Source organism: Engystomops pustulosus, chromosome 5 (genome assembly GCF_040894005.1).
Source record: "Engystomops pustulosus chromosome 5, aEngPut4.maternal, whole genome shotgun sequence".
Classification (NCBI taxonomy): domain Eukaryota; kingdom Metazoa; phylum Chordata; class Amphibia; order Anura; family Leptodactylidae; genus Engystomops; species Engystomops pustulosus.
The window spans coordinates 185,277,103-185,292,390 of record NC_092415.1 but is presented as its reverse complement, the minus strand read 5'-3'; the positions used below and the strand labels follow the sequence as shown (position 1 = coordinate 185,292,390).

The 15,288-nt window shown below is 42.3% G+C and overlaps 1 protein-coding gene across 4 annotated transcripts in view; it reads left to right on the top strand.

Annotated features, from left to right (window-relative positions):
• Positions 1-3,680, top strand: part of CREM (cAMP responsive element modulator) — a 37,231-nt gene extending 33,551 nt beyond the window's left edge. For 3 of the 4 annotated variants that reach the window (XM_072154016.1, XM_072154018.1, XM_072154019.1), the window contains 2 exons: positions 525-681; positions 3,005-3,393. In XM_072154016.1, coding sequence (XP_072010117.1) covers positions 525-681; positions 3,005-3,149 — 302 coding nt within the window. In that variant the 3' untranslated portion in view covers positions 3,150-3,393. The other variant, XM_072154015.1, reaches the window with a different exon arrangement.
• Positions 3,681-15,288: the final 11,608 nt, after the last annotated feature.

The window sequence follows — 15,288 nt, the reverse complement described above, 5'->3', positions numbered from 1 at the left end:
CCAGTGATTAAAAGTTTCAGAGGGTTGGACTAATCCTGTACCATATAACCCTCTACCAGGGTGCCACCCGTCTTGTAACCCGTTTCATTATGTTATTGTGACAAGTAGTAAAGTCTGAATATTGATTAAAGAGTATTACAGTTTGTAAGATCTCCGCATTCTGTCATGTGATGGACACACAGGTCTGATTACCTGAGTAGTACCTGTAACCAGAGCCGATCTCCTCCCTGTTTGTACTATTAGATTGTTGACGGGTGATGTCACCCATTCACTGCTGACTCTGACGTCTGAGCATTGTTACTGCTGCATTGTGTTAGTGACTGTAAGTGGCACATGACCTCATCAGGTTTGCGGGGGAAGGGGTTGTATAACACGGCTTTGTAATAAGTGGCTCTACAAACTTTTAGATAGACCTATGTCTGGTACCCATGAAATAGCAATGTGTATGAAGGTGACTCCAGGAGGGGGCGACTCTACAGTTCCCTAAAAAAAAATTTCATGAGAATTTTTTCACTTTATTGCAGCTGCCACCGGAGAGATGCCAGCGCACCAGATACACACCCCGGGCTCCGGGTTACCTCAGGGAATAGTTGTGGCAGCTTCATCCACAACCTTGCACATCCCTCAGCAGATGGCGGAAGAAGCAACGCGGAAGAGGGAGATGCGTCTAATGAAGAACAGGTAATTATTACGTGTATATGCCCAAGGGTTGTGGACACTAAAGAAACACGTGGCAGCTAGACTATGGTAAGTGTCATGGCGCCCTACATGTCCCCAAAGTTACCAGGACTGGCCAGTTCACATTCCGGCTGTGGCTTATTCACATAGAAGTAATTTTGGGGTATGTAGTTTCATGACACACGCCAATACATTACCTTCCAGTGTATGGCTGGAGTTGCTCTTTTAAATGTGCCTTTTCTTCATTTAAAGGGGTTGTACCATGTATGCATGTTCTCCTGTATCCACAGTGTTAGGGGAAAACAATCTGATAAAAACTGCTAGGATCACCACCGATCACAGAAATGAACCAGAGAATGGGGGTCCGGGCGTGGAGAGGCGGAGAGATGGGTGCTGCTCGCCTCTCCATGGGACGCCTGGTGCCCGGTCACACTTATAAGAAAAGAGACAAGTGTGTGATGTGTGCTGTACCGCAAATTGTATATCTGGCTGCAAATTACGTCCCCACAACACTTGTGTCAAAGGGGCCTAAGAGTGTTAGAAATTGGCAAGCACAGCGCTCGGGTATCTTCCATTCACTATTCATGTGAGTACTGGAGATGGCTGAACACTGTGCTCTGGATTTTACTGGGGTCCGTGTTTATTCTAATGATCAGTGCGAACCCTTATCAATCAGCTTGTCATACCCTGTCCAAATAAACTTGGTACAACCTCTTTTAAGTTTGTCTGCTATTGTAGCTGCATCTCCTTTGCATGGCTTGCATGCCTCTGCTTATTGTGATGGTGGGAGATGGTAACTATCGGAGTCTAGCCGTTCCTGCCAAACTACATAACCCATTCATTCCCTCCCTTTGGAGTTTACTTCTTGCATGAATGCCTGCACTGAATACAGATGCTCCTATGCCTTGTTTCTGTATATGTCGGTATTGTCTTTAATTTTTCTGCAAGCATCTGTTGTTTCCATAAACCAATATCACAGGGGAAAATTTTATTTGGACTGGTGCATTGTGCACCAATCTTATTAATCCCTAACACCCCGGAATTACTAAGAGGTAAATTACATGCCCCCGGTACAATTTAAAGTGTTAGCACTAGTGGTATTAAAGTCTGATAACTACCCTTCCATTCAGTAGCGGATAACAATATGGGCGATTTTGGCAGCCGTCTAGATCCATGGCCAGCTAAACCAACCACCAAGTCTGTGTCAACTCATGACTTATATTTATACAGCAGCCCTTCCAGGACCTTGGAAATGACCTTAAGGTCCTTATAGGAAATCAAAATCCATCATGATAAACCAGGGGCACTTGCTCAGAGATCCGGGCACCGTGACTGTGGTAATCTTCTTATATTTGTTATCCATGGCCTCCTTCCTTCTAAAATCAACTTTTACAATTATGCTAATGAACCAGAGAGTCTCCTGGAAGTGTTACTAGAGCCACTCCTTGGTGCAGATTCAAAGGCTGTGCAGGAGCATATTTGATATATGGGGGCCCACAATTTTAATGCCTAGGCACCATGGTCTTAATCCTCCGCCGGTGCCAGGTAATCCAATGTTTTGTGTCTCTGTCCAGTAACTTCACTGACCCAAGTTGGTAGACCAGGATCTGTTAGGTGCTCAAACTCCCCTCGCTAAACCCTGGCCCACACCAATCCTATGGTCTTCATTGCCCAATTCAGCGCTCTTGATGAGCCTCCTTGGGGCTGGTGCCTATGGATGCGGCGCATGTGCAGTACAGAGTACACCGCAACCAGTTAATCTAGGGTCAGATTTTGGAAACCCATGGCTTTGTAATCCTGTTACTAATTTAATCATTGTGATGCGGCATCTATGATGTGATGTGTCATTTTGGGGTTACAAGCTTAACTATAGCACATTAATGGGTGACACTGTCTCTTTTGTGCCGAGTGACAATCCAGTTAGTAAATATCCAACCCTTGTCCCATCAATGCTTTGTCCCATCAGAATGGCCTCTATATTGTTTTTTTGGATTTTTTGCTGTTTTTTTTCACCTCCTCTGTGACGCCTCCTTCTTTCATACTCGTATTGTCGCTTCTCTCCGCTCTGCATGCAGTTTGCTTACATCCGTTGCGATCCCTTGTGCTTCTTGTGGGCTGCAAATCTACATTCCTTCATCATGGCCATGATCTCTATGCTTTCCTTCTCCGTTCCTGCGTTGTTGTGCTCCCATCATGCTCCTTGCTCACGCGTCCTTGATGCATCGTTGTGTTTACATGGAATTCCACGGCCGCTTCGAGGGCGGAGAACGCTTCTCATATCACGTTGTGATTGTTGCCATAGTTATGTATCTTATGTTGGTCATAGGGAAGCCGCTCGGGAGTGTCGTAAAAAGAAGAAAGAATACGTGAAATGTCTTGAAAATCGGGTGGCCGTACTCGAGAACCAAAACAAGACTCTGATTGAGGAACTCAAGGCCCTCAAAGATCTGTATTGTCATAAAGCGGAATAACTTTTTTTTTTTTTTCGGCTTTGGACTTGGTTAAAAGTGTTGGCCTGAACGGTTGCGTTTCGGACTCTATGGTGGACATTGATGGGTCTGGGAGAAGAAGCCCTATTCCCTTAGGTTTGCGACAAATCAGGAGTGTAAATTGCGATTGAGAATATTTTATTTCTTTGTAAGATAATGTATTTTATATAATTAATTGCATGCACCATGTTTTTTTTTTTGGTATTTTGTTTTTGCGTCTCCCCGCTCGCAGGGAAGCGGCGAAGGCGTGTCGACTCAGGAGGAAAGCGTATATCCGATGTCTGGAGAGTCACAACGCCATGCTGGAAATGCGGATCAAGCACCTGACGGAGGAGCTGGAAGCCTTTAGAAACCTGTATATGAGTAGAACAACCTCATGAAAGCTACTCTGACATTCCTTAAAATAGAGCTCTAGTTTGTCACAAATCAGCCAATATATATATATATTTTTTTTTAAGTAAAAAGAAAAATGAAGAAAAAAAAAAAACAACCTAAAACTTATGTGTATATATTGTGTTATTATAGCGTTGAATAGCTTTTTTTCACACATTTTACATGCCGTAACATAATTCGTGACACGTACAATATATATATATATATATATTGTAGCAATTTTTACAGTAATTTCCTAAAACTGCATCCACGCCCCACAGTGTACCTCAGGAATAAGCTCATGTATTATAAGGTTACTGCTATGTTTTTTTTCCATGTATGTAGCGCCATAACCTTGCAGAATATGTGTAGCTGATTGCAGTTTTTTTGTGAACCGGATGTTGTATTCTTGTCATTGCTACAAGTGGTTTGGTTTTATATTTGAAACCATGTCCTTAAAAACATGTATATTTTGGTTTCCGTGTCTGCAAATTTTACTTATGTTTTTTAAAAGTTTTATATGTTTTATTTTCCCCGTCTTTCCAGTCTGACACTACCCATAATGCATTGTATATTAAAAGGAAAAAAAATTATTGTTGCACTTCGAAAAGGCACTGAAAATAATCTTTATAAAGAAGACTGGATTAACCTTATAATCATTTCCATCGGTATCACTTTATTGGATGGTTTATTCTAGCTTCTAAACCAGGGGTGAGGAACCTTTTTTGGCTGTGAAAGCCATGAATGCCACATATTTTAAAATATAATTCGTGAGAGCCATCCACCATGCACTTGGCCCCTTGTAGATAGGTAGCCGCAGCACATGCCCCCCAGTACATAGGTAGCCACTGGAAAAAAAAATTTTAATGCTTCGTGCCGCTTCCTTGCTCTTCTCTATGCATAAGCAACGGTGGCGCCACCTGGGTCAAAGAGGAGAACTACCTCGGATGACAGTGGCGCCTGGAATGCACAAAGGACGCGGGCAGCTGTAACATTCCTGTCTGTGTCAAGTGATCAGCACTGTGTATGTCTTAGGCCGCGGTCACACGCACCGCTAGGCGTCAGCCCGAGGACTGCCCCCTGTGCGCTAGCGTTGTGTTATGAACGGACACCTAGCGGTACGTGTGACCGCGGCCTTAGACACTAATTGCTATTTATAAAAGTGCGCCATAGTTATAGGCCTATAGTTTATCGAGTACATTTTGGCAACTCCTTTTTATGAAGGTATCCGAAATGTTTTTATTTTTGTGCCATTTTGTGCTGCTGTGATTTCATGTGATCAGAGACATACAACGGATACATTTTGCTAATGTTATTGGGTACAGGACTGTAGATGACATCACTCTGGTCACATGACATGAATTGCTGAATGGTGAGAAGGGATGGGGAAGGAGTAGAAATGAGCAAGGATAGGAGAACATGCCCCCCTCTGACTTGCTTGGATCTGGTTGTATGCCTGGTAAGATAACATTCGCTGTTTCCTTTAAAGTGCCAATTTCCCCCACCCCCTAAAAATTGGCAAGCACACCTGGTAAAGAGTCGGTATGAGTTGTTACCCTGTAGAGGTCTGCCCTGAGGGTACCACAGGGTAACAGCTGATACCAGCGACTTTTCACCACATGTGCATGATGTTTTGTCTATCTCACAGCATGTCCCCTTCTTATGGCATCCCATATGGATGAATATACTTCTATTATGTATACTTTATAATCTATGCAAAATAATAAGTATTTATTTAAAAGGAACCTGTCACCTTGTGAATCGCTTATAAACCACCAAATGTACCTTAAATAGGCTGTTCAATGGTTTCTGCACTTGTCTTTATAAGGGGAGAACGCTTCTTTTATATAAAAAAAAATGTTATATTCACGGGCAGCTACCAGTCAGGTGGGGGAAGGGGGGAAGCGGGTATTGGTTTGGGGGAAAAGCAGGCAGCCTCCCTCAAGGCCACCTCATCAGGTAACCCCTGCACCTGTGGAGCTGCTATCAGCCCTGTCTCCTGGCTCTCTGTCACCTCCCCGTCCTCCCACAGTCTTTTTTTCAAATCACGTACATTCGCAGCACATGTGAGCTCCCCTTCAGGCCCTGCGCTTACCCGGAGGAAGAAACACACACTGCGCATGCGCCACTTTTGGCCCTTTTCAGCACCGCATACATGCTAGTCAACCGTGCATGCGCAGAGTTCGGGTTTCCCTCCTAGTATGCGCAGGGCTGGAGGGGAGATCACAGGGGCTGCAACTGATGTGAAAAAAACACAGCGGGAGGACGGGGAGGCGTCGGAGAGGCAGGGCTAATAGCAGCTGCACGGCGGTAAGGAGGGCGGAGTTACCTGACAAGATGGCCTTGAAGGTGGCCGGCTGCTTGACTGCTGTTCCACAAACCCCACCCTCCTGACTGTTAGCTATCCGTGAATATAACTTTATTTTTCTGGATAAAAGAAGCGTTGGCCCTTTATAAAGACATGTGCAGAAAACATTATAAGGTACATTTGGTGATTTATAAGTGATTTGCATGGTGACAGGTTCCCTTTAAAGATAAAAACATAATTCAGATATTTCAGTAATCCACTTGCCTGTAATGATCTGTGCAATACATTTTTAACACTATCTACTATAGTGAAAAGCATACCTTATTTTTTAGCTTTTTCAACATTCTACATTTGTAAGACATGAAAACTAAATTTGAACTTCCAAATACTGGTAGCACTCCACCAAACTACAAGGCAGATTAAAAAAAACACCTAGAAGTATAACCAAGCTTCCATTTACCAATGATGAAACCCTTGCCCTGGAGATCAGGAATGACCCACATTATCATTGTAGAAATGACACTTACGCCCTTTAGTTTAAAAAAAATTAATAGTTGCAAAACTTTTCAAAAATCTTCGGACCTGGAATGTGAAAACAGTCCAGGCCCTGAAAGAGGTTTTTTTTTTCGTGGGTACAGATCTTTTGACACTCTGTTGTAAGTTTAGTGAATGGGTTCTATAACCTTTAGCTAGTAAACTACGTCATCACAACAAATAATGTAGAGAAACCAGTTACTGCAGAGATTATCATAGTTACTGCAGAAAAAGGGAATATTCAAAGTCAAACATTCCATCTGCTTTATTTGCATGACTCAATAGTGCAGATAAAAGTAAGCTTTGTAATATAGTTACATACAAATGATCCTGTGTCCTTCTTTTTCCTCTGCCTTTCTTCCTTGTGTAAGTCAGCTTTCTGTCCTGTATCCACTAACAGCTGGGAGAAAAAGGAACCTGATAAACTGTCTACTGGCTTAACTCCTTATACACAGTCCCGGATAATCTATAATTATTATTAGGGAACTGATACATCAAAGGAAATAGGTATGGAAAAAGTTAATCATTAACCTCCTTATCTGTCTGAAGTACACTGCTCACTACAGGAGAAAGAGCAGAACCAAACAGTATAGATACAAATGTAGACAACTTCTCTTACCATTGTGTCCCCTCATTTTTTTTGTGTATATATATATATATATATATATATATATAATATCTAAATGCCTAAACAGTAACCTCCCATATAAGGTGGCCACATGTAAGGCATGTCACCGACTCCAGGGCAACCCTTTCTGGGCATAAGTGCAGCAGGTGCCCAAATCAGGTCAGTTTTCTACTCCTTTCACTGTCCTATATAAGGAACATTTTGCACCTATAATAAATTTCAATTACAGTCCCCCTAATTTTGAAAAGGAAATAAATTCCCAAGATTACGAGAAATTCATAATCCATAACATCTGATCCTTATGGTGGTTTTGCGATGACCACTTCTCCAACGTGAATTATCTATAAAAAAAGGGGAAAAATAAGAAAAAAATAGTCGGCTTGAAATACATAATACAAAATATATCACTATAAGTTTACACCACTATTTCTCAGATTCTGATAGGTATATATATATTTGTATATATAACAAATACTTCCTTCTACGTTCCCCCACGGTAGTCCTACGTCCGCCTCTGCTATGGCTATGCTGCTGCCATTATATCCCGCCTGTTGGCCTCTGCCGCACGCAGTGGCAGCAGATACTCAATGGTGATGCAGGAGCTGATGGCATCACCACTGTATTCAACTCCGCATCCGAGTTGCAGCCTGGGACATACCTCCCACTGCCCTGAACGGAGGGGCAGACTCTCCAACATCTGGCACTGTCCCACCAGATCCGGGAGAGTAGAGAGATATACCATTTTTCTGAGGCAGATGGTGCTCTGAATATAGGACGTTGTATGAACTTACCCTAAGGCCCCATGAATACGACCGTCATTGTGACCATAATCTGAGCACAAAAGAAAGGACATGTCATAACTTTTGCCGGATTAGCGTCCGTGGCTGCCGGACTCTTATGGAGAGAGGAGGGGTGAGGAGCGCCTACTCCTCCCTCTTGGGCACCCAGCTATTTGCTACGTCCTGGGTGAGCAAGCAGTCCTGTGCATGAGGCTTAAGGGTAATTGCTATGAGTTGAATCACGAAGACTATTATAAGGATTTTATCGATCAGTCATCCTACACTGACTTGAATAGACCTGTGGGGGGTGAGACTTCTGATCATCACCCTTAGTAGGTCCCAGGTAGCCAAGTCCGACATTGCCCCCAGCTCATGTTTGTTTCATTTAGAAGTTCAGAGTGTTGGGTGGATACTAAGAGGCACACATTAACTCCTATAGGAGCTAAAAATCATTTACTGCAGGCGTGGATTGCTTCACAGGTCCCAAATTAAGGGTTTTTTTGGGGGGGGATAAAATGTCTTTTGCCTATTCCAGATAGACTGGGTTTAAAGTTTTTTTTTTTCCAGAACACCACCCCCACTACATCTATAACCAACCCGTATGCCATTTACTTCAAAACAAAGGAGAGAAAGTAGAAAGGTGATGAAAGATTGTTATTGCAATTATTATTATTATTATTATTATTGCAATTTGACAGAATTCAAGGAAGAGGAATGCAATGTAAAATCACTGTTACATGTCAATTTTTTATTTCAAATTGTGTAATTTTGCAGTTTCAAAAGAATAGTTTTTCACGTGATGAGGGATCCAGTGGATTCACTTTGGGGATGTCATTGCACAATGTGAACAGGAGGTGGAGCCAAATGGATAGAAATGTTTTTCTGATCACATCATTCCTAATTCCATCAGTTTTATCTCATTAGCGCACTCTGTAAATGAGGGTTGATTGTAAATTATCTGATTCAACGTTTCATAACTAACATACAACAATATCAAAATTATGGTTACCGTAAAGCAAACACTAATCATTATTGTATTAGTAGGAATTTATACAATGTGTTGTTCCTCTACTTAAAGCAAAGCTCCATCTCTTCTAGTGGTGATTTATGGCACGGATTTGAGAAGACCCAAAACATACAATGGGCACACAACTTGAGATTTGGACTCTCCAAATGGTACCGTACCGCTCCGTACACGGGGAAACAATAGGACACGCCCTAGCTTTGTCTGTGTTACGGGCCGTATTGCATTGCTATGGAGAGGGGAGGGGGGGGGGTCACCCTTCCTCCTCTCCATCGCGGCGGACATATGCCTGGCCATAGCCGTGCAGGCATATGTCAGTGTGAATGCAGCCTTACTGTCATCTTGATGGTAGTTACTATTATTCACACGGATATGTCATCAAAAAGGTTATGAGTTAACCCCTTATCACCGACACTAGTTTTCAGCTCAATGACCAGACTCGATTTTTCAAATCTGACATGTCTCACGATAATTGGTTATAACTTCGGAACGCTTTAACATATCCCGGTGATTTTGAGAATGTTTTCTCGTGACACATTGTACTTCATGTTAGTTATAAAATTTAAGTGATAAGTTTTGCGTTTCGTTCTGAAAAAAAGTGAAAATTTGGCAAAAGTTTGTAAAAATTCTTCATTTTCCAAGTTTGAAATGTTCTGGTTTCCAGACAGGAAGTAAAACTACCCAAAAAGTTTGATAATTAACATTTACAGAATATCTGCTTTATGTTGGGATGATATTTTATGCTTCCGGTCATTTTTCTAGGATGTTATGAGGCGCAGAACTTAGAACTAGGTGCGATTTTTATTTTCATGAAAATTGCCAAAACTCACATTTTGAGGGAAAACTCAGCTTTCAAGTGACTTTGAAAGGCCTAAATAATAGTAAAACCCCATAAATTACCCCACTATAGAAACTTCACCCCTCAACGTATGTAAAACAACTTCTATTAAGTCTATTAACCCTTTAAGTGTTTCACATGGGTTAAAAAATATGGACCTGCGATTTAGAAACTAGAATTTTTTTGGAAATACATTTATTTAGGCCAAAACTGACATTTTCAGAATAAATTAAATGATGAAACGCACTGCAACGCTTGATGCCCAATCCCTCCCGAGTATACTGATACCACATATGTGGTGGTAAACTGCTGTACGGGCGCACGGCCGAGTATAGAATGAATGGAGGCGCCATTCACAGCAGATTTGTATTGTCACATTGTACGACCTATAAATTTTTATTTTTTTTGGTAATGCGAACATATGAGGCAGGACCCGGTGAGAAGAGGAGCCGACAGCTCCGGGTCACTCGTCGGAACCCGGGGCAGCGGCAGGAGGGATCGGATCCCCCGGTAAGCACACCGGGGGGGTCCGATCCACGGGGGACACACTTGCACGCCGCGGTCATGCTTGACCGCGGCGTGCAAGGGGTTAAACACCCGGGATCGGAGTTTTTCCGATCCTGGGTGTTAGTGCCGGGTCTGGGCTGTGATATCACAGCCCGACACCGGCACCAGCGAGACCCGGTGTCCCGAAAACTTCTTCTGATGCGCCGCCGTAGAAAGGCGTCGCATCAGAAGAAGTACCCTTAATGACCGCCGTAAAAACCCGATAGGGCGGTCATTAAGGGGTTAAAGGGGTCTTTCATCAATATGGTAAACAACAAGGGGGCTGTTGTTATAAAAAAGGCACACCTTTACTGCCCCGCCACTCCTGGTTCCCATGTTGCTCCAGTACTTCCAGTTTTGACTCTCATCAGACAGACCTCCATAGACCAAGGGACAACACAGGAAGTGAAGTATCCTGGAAAATGGAAGTTATGTGTCATGTCCAAGGAGGTCATTGAATAAAGTGAGTCCCATGACTCCCAGGAAGGTCTGGTCCGAAATTGGAAGAATGGGGGACATATATATACAGCCGCTATACATCCCCCATAGATGGCAATGGGCGCACGGCGCCCAATGAGAGCGGTACGGTGCAGCACATTACATTACATTATTATTATAGACTTTACATTACATTATTTTGCCCATAAAAGAAAGTTCTCACATTTTAACCTCCTAGTTTTGTTTACACAATAAAGCTAATTTTTAACCCCTTAATTTACATTTTTACTCAATTTTATTGCTTTTTTTGCTCCTATCACTTCATGATCCCTCTGTGCTGTTAATGTGTTTAGATTATCAGCGTACAGGGTTTATCTACACTTTTATTTAGCTTTAAACATTCACTAGTATCTGACACATAGAAAAAGAGATATGAGACAGATCATTGATGAGATCCATGAGCTGGATATAAAACACAATGACCACTCCAGCTCTGCTATATCCCAGCTGTAACACACATGGCTTTGCTATACCTCCTTCCCCTGCTATAAAGATCTTATCTGCAGTTTGTAGAGTAAGTTTCTGCAGCTTGCTGGCTGGAAGTGTCTGAGTTTGTCTTGAAATTCAGGGAGGAGGGGTAGGATGCAGAGAGAACTGCAGTGTGCAGAGAGGAGAAGCTATACATGAGAGGAATCTGCCCTGCCCGACCATAAGATGGTCAAAATATTCATGGTCGGATCCAACCAAAATTGTATACACCAGGATTGATAGAGACAGGACAAAATTATATCTGTGAAATGCTGTATTTTTGTTAATAACAGTGAATTAGGGAATGTGTTATTTTGTTATCCTGAGTATATTTAAGAATCTTGTATTTGTGGGAATATCCTTTAAATAACAAGATATCCTCTACTTATGGCCTCATAGCCATAGCCTTTTGCATGTTCACATCACCTACTTCTGCCTCGGATACACAGAGGGTCATTTCAAGCAGTACCTGAAAATAGAACTGAAATCATCTTTTTGGAGATTAGAAATAATTATATCTTCAGCCCAACCAATATAACTTCCATTTCATTCTTTATTCTGGCAGAAAATTGAATCTATTAGTCATTTTCTTACATCTGAATTGTAATTTTAAAATCTGCAACTCATATAAAACTCAATATATACACATATATATATATATATATATATATATATATATATATATATTGGACACACCTCATTCAAAGAGTTTTCTGTATTTTCATGACTATAAAAATTGTAGATTCACACTGAAAAACTATGAATTAACAAACAAACAAAACTATGAATTGACACATGTGGAATTATATATTTAACAAAAAAGTGTGAAACTACTGAAAATATGTCTTATATTCTAGGTTCTTCCTTTTGCTTTGATTACTGCTTTGCACATTCTTGGCTTCTCTTGATGAGCTTCAAGAGGTAGTCACCTGTAAAGGTTTCACAGGTGCCCTGTCAGGGGTAATTAGTTGGATTTCTTGCCTTATTAATGGGGTTGGGGCCGCCAGTTGTGTGGTGCAGAAGTCAGGTGGATACACAGCTAAGGCAGCTAAGTAAAGAAAAACGAGTGGCCATCATTACTTTTAAGAAATTAAGGTCAGTCAGTCCGAAAAATTGGGAAAGCTTTGAAAGTGTCCCCAAGTGCAGTTGCAAAAACTGTCAAGCACTACAAAGAAACTGGCTCACATGAGGACCGCTCCAGGAAAGCAAGACCAAGAGTCACCTCTGCTGCGGGGGGACAGAGTCGCTTCTTCTGCGGAGGATAAGAGTCGCCTCTGCTACAGAGGATAAGTTCATCCGAGTCACAACCTCAGAAATCGCAGGTTAACAGCAGCTCAGATCAGGTCACTGCCACTCAGAGGTCTAACAGCAGACACATCTCTACAACATCTGGTAAGAGGAGACTGTGTGCAGCAGCCTTCATGGTAACATAGCCGCTAGGAAACCACTGCTAAGGGCAGGCAACAAGCAGAAGAGACTTGTTTGGGCTAAAGAAAACAAGGAATGGACATTAGACCAGTGGAAATTTGTGCTTTAGTCTGATGAGTCCTAATGTGAGATCTTTGAAACCAACCGTGTCTTTGTGCGATGCTGAAACGGTGAACGAATGAACTCTACGTACCTAGTTCCCACCGTGAAGCAAGGAGGAGAAAGTGTGATGGTGGTGGTGGGGGGTGCGGCTTTGCTGGTGACAATGTTGGGGGAAGGTATACTGAACCAGCATGGTAACCACACAATCATTCAGCAGCTTCTTTTTCATCCGGTTTGCGTTTATTTGGACCATCATTTATTTTTCAACAGTACAATGACCCCAAACACACTTCCAGGCTGTTGAGCTGTTCCAAATTTCCAAAAGGCCAGAGGACAAAACTACACCAGGTCTGACGAGTAAAAATTTTTGAACATTCAGTGGTAACAAAAGTTTACATACACAAAGATTACTGATCTCAGTGTATGTAAACTTTTGTTACCACTGAATGTTCACAAATTTTTACCTGTCAGACCTGGTGTAGTTTTGTCCTCCGGCCGTGCTGGGGAAGGAGGGGGGTGTTATCATTTCCCCCATAATTTAAAGGCTTTTGAGAAGCTCCTGGTGCCATGATTATTCTGTGTTCCTTAAATGTCTTGGTCCACACTAACCATGGAATTTATGGGGTTAAGGCGTTATAAGAGGTATTATTAATGAACTCTTCATTACAGCCGGAGCCCAGTGGTGAATCCATACCATCATCGTGACATAACTGTACATCCAGGTGCTCAAACTACCTTGGCACGGGGACATGAGTACATGAAAGGCCTGCTAAAATAAAATATCCTTACTCTGTGATTACTTTCTTTAAAGAACACAAGAAATTCTCATAAGTTTCATATTCAACTTCTTTGTTACCCTTTGTAACAATTTTCATACGTCACATTGTTTACAGGAAATATTCTATGTTGTCCATGAAGAAGTCAATTTGAAGAACTGCAGATTCATAGTTGCTTGAAAAGTAACTGTAATATCTCCTCTAACACTGAAACTCTGACATTGGGGCACATTTACTTAACAGTCCCTGGCATGTTCCCTGATCCGGAGTGTCCGACTGGAATGCATTGTGCCATGATTAACTTAGATCTTGCTCCCGTTTCCTGCATGTGTCGCTTCCCCGCTCAGGTCCACCGGAGTTCACCTTCTTCCCGATGCATGTAAGTGCATTGTCTTGCGACACAATTTTAAAGTTAAATCCCGCGCTCAGTCCAAATCCGTTGTCCGACAGCACGCCCCCCTGATTTCTGTCACATGAAAGCCATCGTGATTGTGCCAAAATCCGATCGTGTGCGTCACAATCCCCTTCTAAATAGCTGTCACAGCGCCACAAATTCCACAAATTTTCAAAATCCAACGAAAGTGCGTTCCGCGGACCCTTAGTAAATAAGCCCCATTATATTGATATGTGAAAGGAAGGGATTTCTTCAGTTTCAATGCCCATCATATACAAATTGATTTGCTGGTCACCCAGAATTGCCCCTTATTTTTCAAATGATCATAGTATTAGATCAGTGTGACATGCTTCTCCTCCCAAGCACAATATACATAATAAAACAATATTGATTTTACTATATATAGACACAAAAAACTTGGCATTTTGCGTCCCATCTCCCCTCTTTTCACATATAACACATACAAGTTCCATAGCTTGTCACTATTTGCACTTGATTGGGAATATAACAAGCGCTGAACCATGTTCCAGTGATAAGATGAAGATAGTATAGACAGCAGTGCTTAAAGGGTTTTTTCAAGGAATTGTGGGAAACCCATCGGGGCCCGGGGTGGTAAGTGTACTTAGTGTGCTCCGACTCCTGTTTTGTCACATCGCACCAGTACTTCCAGTCTTTGGCACCTATACCTGTCCAGAGTAGTGATGGGTCGTATGGAGCCCGCCCCTAAACGGGCAACCACATCCCCTTTAACTCGATAACTATCAGGATAAAAGTGGTGTGGAGAGGGGTGACTGGCTGAGGCTCCCTATTATGAATTAAGAAGAGCCGGCTCTTTTTAGTGAGCGCAGCCCAATGACCCTGCTCACTAAGAAGAGCCGGACTTCTTCCCATCCCTAGTCCAGAAGTACCCCGGGTTAAAAGGATACTCTCCCTCCAATATGCCACTTCCTCTGATGTCACACTGTGGTCCAAGGAGTCCATGCATTGACCGAAGTGGATGCCATGACCATGCAGCACTTCTGGCCAAGAACAAGTACTGAAGACCAGAAGTATCAGCATGATGTGGGAAGCGGAACAGGACATGCATGTTTTTGTTTCTTGTTTTTTTGCCACCTCTGGACCCCTTAGTGGTTTTCAGAATTCCCCAAAAAACCTTCAAACAAAGATTTTCACAAGAATCAGGGAATTATCCAACCTACAAAGGAAATGAAACAAAGTTGGGGAACATTTGAAACATCCCCTTTGAAAGGACATTTCCCAGTATGTAGCAATGCTATACATGACCTTTCTCCCAGTCACCAGTGACACTCGGATAAATTGTGCCATATGTATGGAACGTGATCTTACTACAAATGCTTCATTATAAAACATCTATCCTCCTGGCCACCGTGTCCCGTGTAGATATGAATCCCGGATCACTTCCAAT